The 17210-nt window shown below is 42.0% G+C and overlaps 1 protein-coding gene across 1 annotated transcript; it reads right to left on the bottom strand.

The window, feature by feature from the left end:
- Positions 1 to 382: 382 nt before the first annotated feature.
- ALDH1B1 (aldehyde dehydrogenase 1 family member B1) lies at positions 383 to 10644 on the bottom strand. Its single transcript, XM_088461246.1, has 2 exons — positions 10573 to 10644; positions 383 to 2120 (listed from the first exon to the last, which is right to left on the bottom strand). Exons 1-2 carry the CDS (start codon positions 10602 to 10604, stop codon positions 566 to 568), a joined length of 1587 nt encoding a protein of 528 aa, XP_088317372.1. The 5' UTR covers positions 10605 to 10644; the 3' UTR covers positions 383 to 565.
- Positions 10645 to 17210: the final 6566 nt, after the last annotated feature.

Raw genomic sequence — 17210 nt, 5'->3', positions numbered from 1 at the left:
AATTACAGATGTCCTCATATCCCACATATTCTCCGAAAAATACTCTCCATCACATGCCTAACCTTCCCAAACATCACTCAGACCTCCACACATGACCCTACTCAGTGGAAGTACCAGTGACCTCACAGAAATTGTCACCCAGAATTAATCTTGTAGTCTAAATAATTAATTACTCAATAAGACACGATGATGAGGTAAGTGTCATGTGTGTGTCTAGCAAATCGTATAGACATTTCCTAAATAAATAGTGATTGTTCATGTATATAAGCTAAAAGAAACACAATATGCAGTCTATGATTTGCTTTTTGTCTAAAACAAAACAATTACAAACAAAATATACTGTAACAACATAATATATAAGGAACACAGCCACTAACTCTTAAACACATTGTGAAAGCAATGATTACACTAGGATTATTTTTATTAGTATTGCTTTAATTGAGGGTGAATTGCTTGTATAGTGATTTTAGATATTGATGTTTTATTATTATTTTTAAATTATATTTTTTGTCTACATCTACTGCAAATGTTGCAACATTTTCAAATTATATGTTGTCTTTGAATGTTAAGAGTTCTTTTCTGTGGTTTTTATTATTACACTTTTCACTTCTGTATAAGCTTTAAGTCCATCTTCTCCCAGCTCTCTTCCATTTCCAGATTCTTTATAGCCTCCGAACGGTGTCTGACAAGCTACAATGTTATATGTATTCACCCACACTGTACCAGCTTGTAGTGTCTGAGAGAAATGCATTGCTCTGTCTAAGTCTTTAGTAAATATGCCTGCAGCTAGTCCATACCTTGTATTATTTGCCCTTTCAATAGCTTCATCTGGTTTTTTAAATTTAATTACTGACTGCACAGGGCCAAATATTTCTTCTCTTGCAATTCTCATGTTATCCTGGACATCAGCAAAAACAGTTGGCTTAATAAAATAACCTTCATCGCCAAAGCGCTCTCCCCCACACATTACTTTAGCTCCTTCCTTTTTCCCACTTTTAATATAGTCAATAATTTTATCAAATTGTTTTTTATCTATTTGTGGGCCATGTTCTGTGTCTAAAGCAAATGGATTTCCCACCTTCCTTTCTTTGGCTTTCTTGACAGCACTTTCTAGAAACTCATTGTAGATAGATTCTTCCACGTAAGTTCTGGAACCTGCAGCGCAGCACTGACCCATATTAAAAAATAAAGCTTCATGACACTGCTCTACTGCATTCTCTAAGTCTGCATCTGCCAGCACAATACATGGGCTTTTCCCACCAAGTTCCAGTGTGACTCTTTTAAGGTTTGACTCGCCGGCTGACTGTTGAATTAGGTGGCCAACATTGGTGGAGCCAGTAAATGCAACTTTATCAACATCCATGTGTCTTACGATTGCAGCCCCGGCAGTAGGCCCATAACCTGTTAATATGTTCACCACACCCGGAGGAAAACCAGCTTCCTTTATCAAGGAGGCTATGTACAAAGCAGAGAGTGGGGTCTGCTCAGCAACCTTCATAACAACTGTGTTTCCAGTGGCTAATGCTGGTGCTAGTTTCCAGCACTGCATTATCAGTGGGAAATTCCATGGAATGATTTGCCCGCAAACACCAACTGGTTCATGCCTAGTGTAGCAGAAATATTTTCCATCCATAGGAATAGTCTTTCCATGCCATTTGTCTGCAAACCCTGCATAATATCTGTAAATCTTGATTATTTCACCCACATCTACATTATAAGATACTGAAAATGGTTTACCATTATCCATGGTTTCTAGGGTTGCCAAGTAGACTCTGTCTCTTTCTATGAGATCTGCAAGGCGATTTAGGAGTTGGCCTCGCTGTGATGCATCCATACGACGCCAAGGAGATCCCAACTTGAAGGCCTGTTTTGCAGCTTCAACTGCAAGGTTAACATCAGCCTTGTCTGCTTCAGCAACCTGAGTAATGATTTTTCCAGTAGATGGGTCCACAGTTGGAAATGTCCTCCCACTGACTGCATTGTGCCATTCATTGTTTATAAACAATTTAGTGTATTTCACATTATCTAGAGGCTTCTGTACTTTTGTCTCAGAATACAAAGCTACCATATAACGTAGCTTGGGAATATGGTGTTGAGCTTGAACACGGAACATGGCTTCACTAAAAAAAAACAATCACACAATTATAAGTTATGAGCATTCTGTTTTATGACATTAAGGGACAAATGTAATAGGGGAGAGATTAGAAAATGTGAGAGTTTAGCAGTAAACTCTCACAGTGGTCGAGTTTAGCTTCAAAATGGGAAATCTTAAATCGTGAACGTTTTTTGAGTATGAAAAACATGCAAGTTTGCTCTGCTACTTTATTCTCGGACAAAACAAGTTTAAAAAGTGTGAGGAGACTCTCACATTTTCTAAACTCTCACCCTTTTACATTTGGCCCTAAATATTAATACTAATTTTGTGAGCGATATTTATATGAGCTAAGAGCGTCTGGGGAATGAGTATGTTTGGAGTTTATTTTTAATTTATTATTTATTAACAGTTTCTTATATAACGCAGCATATTCCATTGCGCTTTACAATTGGAAACATTAATAGAACAAAACTGGGTAGTAACAGACGGATATATAGGTAGTAAGGCCCTGCTCACAAGCTTACAATCTGTAGGGAAATAGGCATTGATACACAAGATAGGTGCTATATATTGCATTTTGGTCTAGCCAGGATGCAGAGTTTCTTGGTGGGCTGCTTGCTCCAGTCACACAGGAATGTAGGCCAAATGTCCGGAGGATGTGAAGGAAAGAATATGTGAGGTTATGTGTTGACTGTGAAAGTGGATGTAATTAGATATGTAAGACATGAAGGTTTGTGTGCTGTTTTGGAATCTGATAAGCTTGCCTGAAGAGGTGAGTTTTCAGGGAACGCTTGAAGGATTGGAGACTAGAGGAAAGTCTTAATGTGGGTGGTAAGGCATTCCATGGAGTGGGTGCAGCCCGAAAAAAGTCCTGTAACCGTGAATGGGAGCAAGTAATGCATGGGGATGAGAGACGCAGATCTTGTGCTGAGCGGAGAGGTCAGGTTGGGAGATATTTTGAGATGAGTGAAGAGATGTATGTTGGTGTGGTTTGGTTAATAACCTTATTTGTAAGTAAAAGTATTTTGCATTGAATACGGTAGAAAACCGGCAACTAATGGAGGGACTGACAGAGCAGAGCAGCAGACGATGAACGTTTGGTGAGGAAGATCAGTCTTGCAGCTGCATTCATAATGGATTGTAATAGCAAGAGCCTGTTTTTGGGAAGACCAGAAAGGAGACTATTGCAATAGTCAATACGGGAAATAATGATTGCATGCAGTGTCTTGTGTGAGATATGGTCGAATTTTGGATATGTTTTTTTTTATTAAATCCTAACTTCTAGTAATATTAAGGGGATAATTCAAATAGCCCCAATAATGTGAGTGAAAACAGATGGTAGCCTCGGGCTTTAACGTCCTGGGATTTTCAATTACAGCCCTTTTTTCTCGCTCAATAAATGATCTGTCATCGAACGTTAACACATAGAATCCGGGAAAAGTTCCCAGATCTAAGTTCTCGGACCTAAGTGTGAACCTATTGTTTGCACCCGATAACAGGCTAATTTTCACATATATCTATTTTGGTCTGCTGAGACCCGAAAAGAAATACAAGTTAAGCACAGCCTGCAAGCTGACTTCATGGTTAATTGGATAGCCCCAGTGGATCAATTAGCCCACAGTAAATTACTGCAACTAATTGAATTCCCCCTAAGCAAAAGTTTCAGAGATAAGGTGTTTACACACTCATGTGCATCAGGGACTTGCAGTCAGGGTAGGCAGAGCCTCCCCTGTCATACTCCCTCCCCTATCATACTCCCTGTCATGCTTCAGAGATTTGATATGAAAACTGTGTTTTTATGCATGTGTGACTCCCCAGCCATTGACCTCACCACACGTCACTGATGTGCATGTATTACAACTCAAACACATTTGTGTACAATGAACAAGTACACATATTTACTCTTGATTTAAACTATTCACCTTAGTACTCTTATTTGCACATGATGTTAGATATCAAACTGAGATTACACAATTATACTAAAGTCTTTCTTTTAGATTGAGAATTTGAGAATTGGTTCACTTGGTTAATCCATCATAATTGATATATTCCTGAAAACACATTTGTGATGCGGTCAGAATCACGATCGATGGACTTCCAGAATGCCAATGCCGAAATCCCAACACTTATCAGCAGGGCTGCCATCAGAAATTGTGGGGCCCGGGACTGACAAAATAGGCAGGGCCCCTACCCTTGGTCAAGGGGGGGAAGCTTGTCAGAGGTGGGCGTTGTTGTGGATTATGTGGGTGGAGCTGCAACGTCAATGGGGCATCAATTGGTGCGTAAAGAAATGCCAAAGTTTGGGCTGTGTGGGTGGGTGTTATAACATGTCACTCTATCATATAGAGATGAGGGTGAGAGCAGAGTGAGGGTGTGGGAGCAGGGAGAGGGTGTGGGAGCAGAGTGAGGGTGTGGGAGCAGGGAGAGGGTGTGGGAGCAGAGTGAGGGTGTGGGAGCAGGGAGAGGGTGTGGGAGCAGAGTGAGGGTGTAGGAGCAGAGTGAGGGCATGAGAGCAGGAAGTCTCTGTACCTGGTGTGTCTCTGGATGGTAAGTAGGATCCCCCGCAGCCTATTCTGTTCCTGCCCATCCAAACACTTCTGTAGGTAGTTTCTCTTCTTACCCAGCCATTGCTCACTCTCAACCCGGCTGCTTCAGCCTGGCCTCTCCTGCCGTACTGCGGCTCCTGCTCCAGGCATGCCGCTCTCACTGACTCACTCACAAGGACAGAGAGAGGAGCCGGGGTGGCAACGGCATTTTGAATATGGCAATGGCCGCGAGCCAATTGGTGCTCGCGGACCGCCAGCCAATCAGGAGCCACCGATTGGCTACGATTGGCTCGCGGTTGGTGCCACTTTCAAAATGCCGCCGGTACTTATACACTCCGCTGCCACCGGGCCCTCTTTCTGTCTGGGCAGTCCCACCGGTGTCGGCCCTGCTTATCAGAATACCAGAGCCAGCATGCCGACTGCCGGAATCCTTAAGGTAAGTACTGAGGTTAGGGGAGGGTTAGGGTTAGGCACTACGGAGAGGGTTAGGCTGGGGGGGGTGTTAGGTTTAGGGTGCTGGGAGGGAGGGTTAGGTTTAGGCACTAGGGAGGGAGGTTAGGTTTAAGCACCGGGGAGGGAGGGTTGGGGGTTAGGTTAGGGTAATTTACCTTTAGGCATCGGCATTTTAACCTGGTCAGGATGCCGGCATTGAGATTCTGACCGCTGGGATCCCCAGCGCTGGCATCCTATACCCAACCCGTTTGTGGTAGCAGGAAAACATCAATCACCAATCAGTCTAGTCAATTACTATGTAAATAGCTTATTTAGGGAGGTGTAAATCTTCAGCTCAAAATGAGGGACACATTAATATGTCAGGTAGGTAACAGGCATATGACAATCATATGTGAAATGTAGGTGCGTGTCTTCACAAACAGATACACAGTATATAAATGGCCGTCAGGATGTCCACTATTGCTAGTTAAAAGATATGTTATCAAAATGGAACTGCAGGTGATGACATGGCGAGTTTTTGATCATAGCCTGCAAGTCCTGCATAATCCTACTTGTGATTCACATTGGTCACAGATCTGGTTCTGTGCTTGTTTGGAAAGAGACAGAACTGTTTAGTTCTAATATGTATGTTTAAGATGTGAGTACGTATATTCACATAAATATATTTCTTATCATAATACTTATTTTCAGGTAGAAGCACCACTAAATACAAATAGGTATGTCAGAAAGGCAATGTATTACAATTTAAATTTGTGTTTACTACTGTATTTCTGTATAGGGCAGTCAGTGCTAAATAAATGACACTAGTAATACTTGAAAGATGCATCTCTTGGCAATATACATGTATTATGCAATTATTGTTATATATATTTTTTGTATGTAAATATAGGTATACAAACAAACAGGTGCACATGAAGGGGGTAGGCATGTGCAGTCATTTCTATACTACACTCTGACTGGCGTATGCCAACATCATAATTTTGTCAATTTATTCCGAAGTTTGACTCTAGTGCATACTTGCCTACCTTCCTGGGACCTGGGGGAGGCTCCCGGTTTTTCTGGTAACCCCCCACAACCCCTGGAAGACTAGGCACTTCTACCGCATTCTACCCACTTCCTAGTGAAGTCGGCAGAATGGGGAGTGATGTCTGTCTTTTTATGATGCTGCCAAGAGAATCTGAACTTCATTTAAAAATAAAAAGGTGGCGGTTGTTACTGCAATTGGACATCAGTTCTAATTAGTTGCAGTAAATTGCAGTCAGGAAAGTCCTATTTAGCCCATATTCAATTTGGAGTGAAAAGTCAGTTGCCGGACTTTTCACCGTCATCGCTGGTTTTGGGTGCGAAAAAGTGTCGCACTCGTCCCGGTTTAACCCCGTATTCAATTTGAAATCAGCGAAAATGGGGCCCGGCGAAAGTGAAATCGGAGAAAAGTTATGTCAGTTTTGGGGAAATCAGCCTGTCACCCCCAAAAAGATGCACTGACATGGGGGATCACTATGAGTACCCCCGAATAGCCCTGCTAAAGGTATGTGGGGTCTTTAAACAGTCTCAATAGGTGCTGTTTTGCGTTTTTAAGAAGGTGGTGAAGAATAGCATTTAGGAGGTTTTTTTTTTATAAAATAAGTATTTCCATCAAATTTGGGGTACTTGAAAATTAGGGATGTGCGCCAGACCATTTTTGCCGGATTTGGATTTGGTTCTAATTCGTCGTCCGGCTTTGGATTTGGATTTGGATTTGCCAAACTGCGGTCACTGGCTCTGGGTTTGGATATGGATTTTTTTTTACAAAAAAAGCTAAAATCACATAAATTGGTATTTTTTTTCTTCCTAGAGTATTATTAACCTCAATAACATTAATTTCCAGTCAATTTAGAACACCTCACAGCTTATAATATTGTTTTCAACATTATTGGTCAAAGGTTGCAGTGAGCTGACTGGTTACTAAGCGACAGAGCAGCGGCACAATGACACAGACACCAAAGTATAAAGGACATCTATGACACATTGCCACACAGCAGTGGCAGAAATGAAAAGTAGTGCACCCACCCAGTGGGGTACGGCCAGCAGAATCAGAGTACTTGTTTACAAAGTGGGCTACGGCCCAAGGAGTCACAGTACACAATCTTATTCACATTACACCGCACATATTGCCCCTGATTCACATTACACCATAAAGTAGTGTCTCTTATTTATGTTACGACACACAGTAGTGCCCCTTTTACACAATGCCCACAGTAGTGACCCTTTTACACAATACCCACAGTAGTGCCCCTTTTACACAATGCCCACAGTAGTGACCCTTTTACACAATGCCCACAGTAGTGACCCTTATACACAACGCCCACAGTAGTAATGCCCCTTGTACAATGCCCACAGTAGTAGTGCCAGTTATACAATGCCCACAGCAATAGTGTCCCTTACACAATGCCCCCAGCAGTGGTGTCCCTTACAAAATGCCCCCAGCAGTGGTGCCCCCATTAGCAGGCCCCCAGTAGTATGCCCCCATTAGCAGGCCCCCAGTAGTATGCCCCCCAGTAGTAGCCCCCCCCAGTAGTAGGCCCCCCTTTAGCAGGCCCCTCCATTAGCAGGCCCCCCATTAGCAGGCCCCCATACACACATTAAAAAAAAAACTTACCTGTATCCCTGCTCCAGCCGCCGTCCGCTCTGCTGCCATGCGACGAGGAGGGAGCCGGAAGACGGAGCTCCTGAGTGAGCTCCAGCCAGCTCCCTCCGTGCAGCAGCCAGTGAGAGTCTGTGTGACTCTCATTGGCTGCTGTAACAAACACACAGCTGCCGCTGGCGGCTGTGTGTTTGTTCTGTGTAGGGCAGACCGCTATCACAGTGGTCTGCCCTACACTCGAGGAGCCCTGATGTCGGATTCTCTAGCGAGAATCCAACATCAGGCGGCCGCCGTTCGGTCCTGAACGGGGATCCGAGTTAGGCGGGGAACACCCGAACAGGGTTCGGGTGGACTCGGATCCCCTATGTTCAGAGCGGTTTGGATTCCACAGAATCCGAACCGCTCATCTCTAATGAAAATGGGTACCAGCATGTGAAGTTTTAAAAAACGTCAAAAATCCACCTGCCGCAAACACCTACAATTATAAAAACACCAGGGACATACTTGGGGACCCCCCTGGAGTCTATTTCGCAAGTTTTTAAGTTTGTCTCCCAGCATTGTTTTTTTCACCCCCAAAACAAAAATACTTTTTTGGGGTGTCCTAAAGTATGTTTTACATTTTTTTTGACACAGATTAACCTTAGGGGACTGTCCAATGGGTGCAGGGTGGTTTTTGTAAGTCTGCACCCCAAAACCCCAATTCTGCACTTTTTCTCGCCACCTATTCAATGGGGATACTTTTTTGCCAGGTCTGTTGTATTGAATATGGGGATAAATGAAATCAGATAATGTAGGTAATAATTATTGAAAATTACAGTTGAGTTAATCTTTCAAATATAAATAAAAACAAAACAATTAAATAAGAAAATGTAAAGAAATAATTTTTGCCTATTCATGACTCCCAATATATCCTTCCACATTCTGTGTGACACTTAGGGGCCTATTTATCATCGGAGGCCATATGGCCCCCATTGATTAAGTAATGACCTCGCTGCGAGGGCTACTTAAGTATCCAACTCGCAGCGGGGGAAACTTTGCACCATCATTCACCATTGCTCTTGTGCAGGCACAGCTGCTCCAAAAAGCAGCCGTCCACTTGGTTAGTATCGCAGCTACAGAAGTAGCTGCATTACTTTCCCTTCGCCCCTTCGGTGCAGCTACGCATGCGTGACCCGAGGTCACGCATGCGCAAAGACGCCGAGGAGGTAGTGAGAAGGCGGCGGTTCGGATCCCTCTTCACATCCTGAAACTCCTTCCCATAGATCAGAGAACAAGATGGCGCTTGTTCTCGCAAGAAAACTCCGAAAACTTTCAGTTTTCGGAGTTTGCTGAATATCAGGTGGTCCATTTGGGACCCCTGATGATGAAGGGCCCGGTAAATAAAATATGTGGAAACTAGCGTTTCTGCATGGTTACCAAGCCATTTATCGATGATGAATAGGCCCCTCAAGCATTTTGTGAATAAAAACATGTAATAATGTCACAATGAATGACAACTGCACCCAACAATTAAAGATGATTCCAACAACAATTTTTTGTTTACCGATCTCAGGGCCTGATTCAGAGCCGGACGCTCTGACCAGAGCGCTCGCTCTGAATCAGGGCCCTCCTACCTAAAAATGGAGCGGCCTCCTGGCCGCTCGCATAGCTGTGGGTGAACACCCACAGCTTATGCGAGCGGCCAAAAAGATGGTCGCGATGGTCTTGACCATCGGGTCCCTGCGGTAGGGTCTCGCTGCCGCAAGCCCAGGAGTGCTTTTGGCTCTATCAGAACCAAAAGCACTCCCACTGACATCACTAGTGATGTCAGTGGGGCCGGCTCCAGACGGAAGGCGTTCCCATGGGAACGCCTCCGTCTGGGCAGCAACACCCCTGGCACGCCCACCAAAGGGGGCGTGCTGTCAGTCACCATCGACAGCACGCCCCCCTTGGTGCGAGACCCATAGCGACAGCTTAGCTGTCGCTATGCGGGTCATGCGCATGCGCACGACGGAGCTCCCTCCGTCGTGTGCATGCGCATTATGGCACCATCGACCCGCTTGCGAGCACTCAGCGCTCTCGAGCGGGTCTGAATTAGGCCCTCACTTCAACATTGAAATAAATTTACTTGTGCTGAAATGTATCTTATCATTTCTGGATCCTAAATTGGTCTCATGCATTGATTTAGGCAGTATATTAGAATCCTTATTTTTTGAGAATCATGTTATCTCAATAGATTTAATGTCTGTGTGGCAGTGTGGGTTAATAAAACTTCTTTCAAACATTTTGAGGATGCGCAATGTTTACAATTACTTGCAAACGGTGCTACAGTACTGTGTCTAAAACTCATCCTTCATTATGTCTCTTTCATACTGTGAAATTAAATGTAACGGACTGACCCAGAAATAAAGACAGAGCAGTCCCCAATGACGCCTCATCTTTTACTGAGAATATGCCTCGATTGTATTCATATTGCTTCAATAACTTGGTAGTTAACAGACTATCGTGGCTCCCTCAAGTGTTAAAATCCTTGCTCTACTTTATCCTGTTTATTACCATAACCAATTTACTAAAGTAAAATCTTTGTTTTCTTAATTCACTGAATTCTCTGACTAGTGACAGTTTGTATGTGAATATATGTTTGTGTATGTGAGTCCGTCTGACTATAATAATATGATTGTCCTTGCAAAACACTCGTCTCTCTCTAACAAACGTTACTGCAGTCTGCATGCATTAAGGCAAAACACATTGCTGTAAAGTAAATAAATGAAGCTGTTTCCTGCAGCAGCCCAGTGCATTGTTCAATGTGAGGTGTTTTCTTTATATTAAATATGAATACTGACATTAATAAGACTGTATTGTGCATAGATACTCACCAAGTAAAAGTCCAGCTGCATATAAAATGCATTCAGTCAGCTCTTATTTGTCATGTCGCATCTCTGTTGTCCTCCAGTGAATATTATACAGGGGAGGGGATTTCCTGAATCATTCTCCTCCCATTCATTATGTGCATGAGCTAGTACAAACTACAAAATAAGAGTGGCTGCATTCATCTATCCTAAAAAAGCCATCTTTCAAAAAAATTAGCTAGTGATGCTTTCAGTGTAGGCACATCAACAGACTGTGAAACGACAGCACGATTACAATGTCGTAATTGTGCTCTCGTTTCTCCATCTATTAGTGAATACGCACCTTTAGAGCTATATGTGCAAATGCCAGGAGCATAGCAGATACTGTACAATCTCTGAACTAATTGCAATAATGACAAGGGATGAACTAGATATTGTAGCAATTACAGAGTCATGGTGTAATGAAAATAATGACTGGGATATAGCTATACCAGGCTATACTCTATTTAGAAATGACAGAATGGGGAGGATTGGAGGAGGAGTAGCTATGTATGTGAAAAACAGCATAAATGCTGCTATAATACAAAATATTGAAGCAACATTTGAGGCCCTTTGGGTGACCATAGAAATGGGGGACAAGGAGATAATTTGCACTGGGGTGATCTATAGACCACCTGGACATTACTAGAATGGCTTTAAAAGGAGAGGCCATAATCATGGGAGACTTTAATTTACCTGATGCAAACTGGGAGATGTCTGCTGCAAGTTCCTCTAGAAGTGGCGACTTTCGAAAATCCCTTAAGGGAGCATCTCTCAAACAATTGGTGAGGGAGTCCACTCGCAAAAATGTTATTCTGGACTTGATACTCACACATTGTGACAGAATAACGGATGTAAATGTGGGTGAGAACCTAGGATCCAGTGATCACCAAGTTCAAATTCATGCCATACAAAAACAGAAGTGTTAGATTTTAGGAAGGCTGACTTTGCAGAAATGGAAAGATGTGTTACTGAGTCAGTGGCAGATTGGAGGAACTTGGAAGGAGCACAAGAGAGGTGGGAAAAAAATGCTATACGAAAGGCGACAGACCTTTGTAATAAAAGGGTTAGGAAAAGCACCAGGAAGAGGAAACCAGTGTGGTTTACAAAAGAGGTATCAACTAGTGTGAAATTAAAAAAGATGACTTTTAGAAAATATAAGCAGACTCAAAATAATAATGACAAAGAGGTGTATCTTGCCGCAGGAAGGAGGATAAGAAGGTGATTAGGCGTGCCAAGGCAGAAGCTGAGGAGAAAATGGCCCAGTCAGTAGATAAAGGGAGCAAATTTTTTTTAAGTATATAAGTGAAAGGAGGAAGTCAAATGGAGGAATAATAAGACTTAAGACAGAGAGTGGGTACATGATCGAGGGAGACAAAGAAATAGCAGATCATATAAATAATTATTTTTGTTCAGTATTCACTACAGAAAAAGAGGGGAAGGGGCCACAGTTAGGTTGCAGAGACATTCAGAAAATTGAGGTACATGAAAGGAGAGGGTCCTAACAGAACTCTCTAAACTGAAAGTGGATAAATCAATGGGGCCGGATTCTAAAAGAGCTTAAAGGGGTCCTGGTAACACCATTAACAGAATTATTCAACCAGTCGCTAGTATCAGGAGTGCTTTAAGAGCACTGGAAATGAGCAAATGTAATACCACTGTAAAAAAGTGGAAGTAAAGAAGAAGCAAGTAACCACAGACCAGTAAGCCTTACATCAGTAGTGTGAAAAATAATGGAAACACTATTAAAAGAAAGAGTGGTGGAATATCTCAAATCCAAAAATTTACAGGATCCCAAACAGCATAGATTTATTCAGGGGAGATCATGCCAAACAAATCTTATTGACTTTTTTGACTGGGTGACAAAAGTAATAGATCAACGGGGGCCGTAGATATAGCTTATCTAGACTTTACTAAGGCTTTTGACATGGTCCCGCATCGCAGAATGATAAACAAACTGGACAGCTTGGGTTTGGATTCTATGACTATTGAATGGATAAGATCTTGGTTGCAGGATAGGAAACAGAGAGTTGTAGTAAATGGAGTGTATTTACGGGAGGGAAATGTTACCAGTGGAGTACCCAAGGGATCTGTACTTGAGCCAGTGCTTTTTAATATCTATGTTGGTGATATTGCAAATGGTATTGAAGGGAAAGTATGCCTTTTTGCAGATGACACAAAAGTATGCAACAGGGTAGACACACCAGGAGGGATAAAACAAATGACTGAGGATCTGGGTAGACTAGAGGAATGGGCAAGAACATGGCAACTACAGTTTAATGTAAAATAATGCAAAATCATGCACTTGGGTCTCAATAACCTAAAGGCTAAATATAGAATCAAGGACTTTATATTGGAAAATAGAGAGGAGGAAAGGGATTTAGGAGTCACCATTTCAGATGACTTGAAGGCAGGCAAGCAATGCACAAAAGCAATGAGGAAGGCAGGTCAGATGCTTGGTTGCATAGGGAGAGGAATCAGTAGCAGGATAAAAGAAGTGATAATACCACTGTATAAGTCCTTGGTACGGCCTCATCTAGAATACTGTGTTCAGTTCTGGAGGCCATATCTCCACAAGGATATAGACACATTACAGATGGCACAAAGAAGGGCAACTAAAATGGTGCATGGCCTACAGCACAGAACTTACCCGGAAAGACTAAAAGATCTTAATATGTATAGTTTGGAGCAGAGAAGGGAAAGGGGGGACATGATAGAAACTTTCAAATACATGAAGGGTTTTAACAAGGTACAGGAGGGAAGCATTCTTCAAAAAGAGATGTACAAGAACACGAGGACATGCTCTGAAACTGGAGAGAGATAGGCTCAGAGGAAATTTGAGGAAAAGTTACTTCACAGAAAGGGTAGTGGATAAGTGGAATAGCCTCCCATCAGACGTGGTTGAAGCTAAGACGGTGTAACAATTTAAACACACTTGGGATAGGCATAAGAATATCCTCAAGAGAGACATAAGGGGCAAATATTATTTTTGATAAAAAACAATACATAATTTATAAAAATTGCTTACAGCATATAGGTGACAAAGTATCCAGAATCACAATACAGTTGAGGTAATGATATAATTCTGCCACCATCCTTACTGGTGTAAGCTCGATTAGCAGGATCCTCCCGCTTAGTGTATGGACACGGCACTAGAAACCTTACGTGTTTTGTCCATAAATGGACTTCTTCAGGGGTAGAAATGAAGAATTATAATGCAATGTCATGATTGATGTACTGAAAATCATTCATAGATAATTTGTAACAATAGGAAAAAAATGATTGATTGCATGAGCACATAAATATGGGAATTCAAATCTAGTGGATAAGTGGATCCCAAAAAATTGACTTGGGGCCTGATTCAGAACCGCTCGCTCTGAATCAGGGTGGGGATTTATTTTATTTTTTTTCTCCTGCCCGCTCGCTAAGCTTGTGTGAGTAGGCTGGAGATGGTCGCGATTATCGCAACCATCAGGCTTCCAAGGAGACCCTGTGGTAGGGTCTCAGCTCTCGCAAGCCCGAGTGGACTCCCTGCTCTAATAGAGCAGGAAGTCCACTACTGACATCACGAGTTATGTCAGTAGGGCTGCCCACAAATGCCAGGCATTCCTAAGGGAATGCCTGTGTTTGCCTAACCAACCCCCCTCCCCGCCTACAAAACGGGGCAAGCTGTCAATCAACATCAACAGCCGCCCCATCTTGTAGTGAGCTCTGGAGCGACTGAACTTCAGTCGCATGCTGGGGCTCGCACATGCGCACGCCGGAGGCAGTGCACGCGCAGTTGGAAAACATCGACCGGCTTGCAAGCGCTGTGTGTTTGCGAGCGGGTCTGAATCAGCCCCTTGATTCAAGGAGTGATTTAGAACAATGTGAAAGTGCCCTCCACATACTGTATGTCTGTTCTCCAAGTACAATGAAAGTCATTGCACTTGGATGGCACTTTCCGGTTGTTCACAAATACACACTGGACAAAGGACAGCTTATGTAAACAAAAGTAGTTTTTACAAGGAGTTCCAATTTGCATTTTTTTCCTCATAGTATTTAAAGGAATTGTGTGACACGCAAATTATTTTTACATCATCATTAAAGTAATCCTCCACTTTATTGATGTTTACTGTATCAGCTTCAGTCAAAACAGAGATCTCTATTTATGTGGGTAATTATTTTAAGCTTGAGCAGATGTCATAATGGTGTTTCACTCTGGTGAGCTGATTTGACTCATTATCATCACCAGTGTGTATTTGGAAAAGGTAAGTGCTTCATGGCAGCAGCATTTTCAGAAGCAGAAGACATTCTTGTGCCATGTGATACTTGAACTTTTCTTGCAAGGAGCTCTTTGTGTCTCTTAAGATTTGTGTCTGTTGGAAAAAAAGACATTACATAGGAATTAAAACTAGAATTAAGCATGGTTGCCAAAATGTACTGATTCAATTGCAAAATTTTGCAAACCTTTTGGTCCGGGTGAATGGAATAAAGAACTACAAGTCCAACTTACTTAGCAGGATCAGTCATTTTTATCTTCTCTACAGTAGATGCTTTTCCAGTAGTTAAATTAGATCCACCAGACGAGGTTGTCGGGGAGGTCAAAAAAAGCAGAGTAGAGGAACAAGACTGTCTACTAATCAACAACCAGTAGGCATTTTTAATTTAAGTGATCAAGTGATCATCATCTGACTACACCACAGATTACTTTACTCAATAAAGGACTTAAATTTGCTCCAACCAACAAACTAGATAAGTTTAAGACTTATCTAGACGTCAAGAACTTCACTAGAAAATTATGCCTCAAAAAATACTTCCTAGACAAAAATAAATGTATAGAGACAAATGCAGATACAGATAAATTTAAGCACACTAATTTAAGACCCAAGTCGACATTTAATCCAAGCTTTATGAAGGGATGTTATATTCAAACTTTTGAGAAGGCAGTCTTGGAGGATATTAAGAAATTGGAACCACAATCAGGCCATCAAAGATCAAATATTTCCAAGGGAGAATGGGAGGCACTAAGAGAATTAGAGCAAGAAAAGGGAATAGTGGTGAAACCTGTAGACAAGGGTGGCAGAATTGTCATTCTAAATAGGCAAGACTATGAGAAAGAGTCATATAACATCTTGAATGATACTAACACCTATCAGAAACTAAATAGTGATCCCACTAATAGATTTCATCTCGAACTCAAAGCATTATTGGATGAAGGGAGAACCATTGGTATCATCAATAAACATGAGTACAACTTTCTATCAACCCCCAATCCAGTGATTCCGGTCTTTTATTATCTCCCCAAAATCCATAAGACCATCACCACCCCCCACATCAAGGATTGATTCCATCACCTCTCCCCTATCCCAGTATATCGACAATTTCTTGCAAGAGTATGTACAGTGTCAGAGGGTGTATTTAAAAGACACTACAGAGGTACTTCAATTGTTACAGGATGTAGAGTGGGGTGAAGATCTCTGGTTGGTTACCAGCGATGTCTCGTCACTCTACACGATTATTGACCATCAACAGGGCCTCAATAGTGTTAGTTATTTCCTACACAAAAATGGAGATCTGGATTCAGAACAATGTGATTTTTTATTACGCGGAATAGAATATATTTTGACACACAATTACATGTGGTTTGATGGGAATTTTTATCTACAGCGGAGAGGGACAGCAATTGGGACCAAGTTTGCCCCAAGTTACGCAAATCTCTTCATGAGCCATTGGGAGGACAACAAGATCTGGTCCTATGCGGGACTTGGGGCAAGCTTGGTCCTATGGAAAAGGTTTATAGATGATGTGCTATGCATTTGGAGAGGGGATGAATTATCTTTAATACAGTTCCTTGATTACATCAATGACAATGATAGGAATCTAAGGTTCACCTCTAATCATAGTAGAATCAAGGCAGAATTCCCAGACCTCGAGATTCTTGTTAAAGATTCCAAGTTACATACTAAGACACATTATAAACAAGTGGATGTTAACAGCTATATCTTTGCACACAGTAATCACCATCCAAATTGGATAAAGGGGATCCCCAAGGGGCAGTTTACACGCTTATGACATAATTGCACCGATATATCTGACTATATAGAACAAGGTACAGATCTGAAACATAAATTCAAGGAGAAAAATTACAATGTGGGGGTAGTAGAAGGAGCATTTATACAGTTGGAAGCTACACCAAGAGACAAATTGCTTGAACCTCCCATCAAGGAATTATCAAATACAAATGGACAAGAGAAAGTTTATTTTGTGACACAATATACTGGAGCATCACATAAAGTGAAGCAGATACTGAATAGACATTGGCATATCCTGGGTATGGATAATAGCCTTAAAACTATCCTACAAGCCAAACCAGATGTAGTTTTCCGTAAAACTCCCGATATTAAGAGCAAATTAGTCTGCAATCATCTTAAGGTGGACAAAGGAAACAGACAGGTCACCCTTGAAGGTAACGACATTAGAGAGGGTTTCTACCACTGTGGGAGATGTGGAAATTGCACCAGATTAGGTTACAAGAGTACAAAACCCACCTGTAAGATAGTATCTCACCAGGCAAATAAGGAATTTAGAATCAGAGGAACCCTATCATGTGACAGTGACAATTTAGTTTACCTTCTAGAATGTCC

The sequence above is a fragment of the Taudactylus pleione genome, unplaced genomic scaffold, assembly GCF_031769625.1.
Source record: "Taudactylus pleione unplaced genomic scaffold, aTauple2 ptg001032l, whole genome shotgun sequence".
Taxonomy (NCBI): Eukaryota; Metazoa; Chordata; class Amphibia; order Anura; family Myobatrachidae; genus Taudactylus; species Taudactylus pleione.
This window is presented reverse-complemented; position numbering and strand designations above follow the sequence as displayed.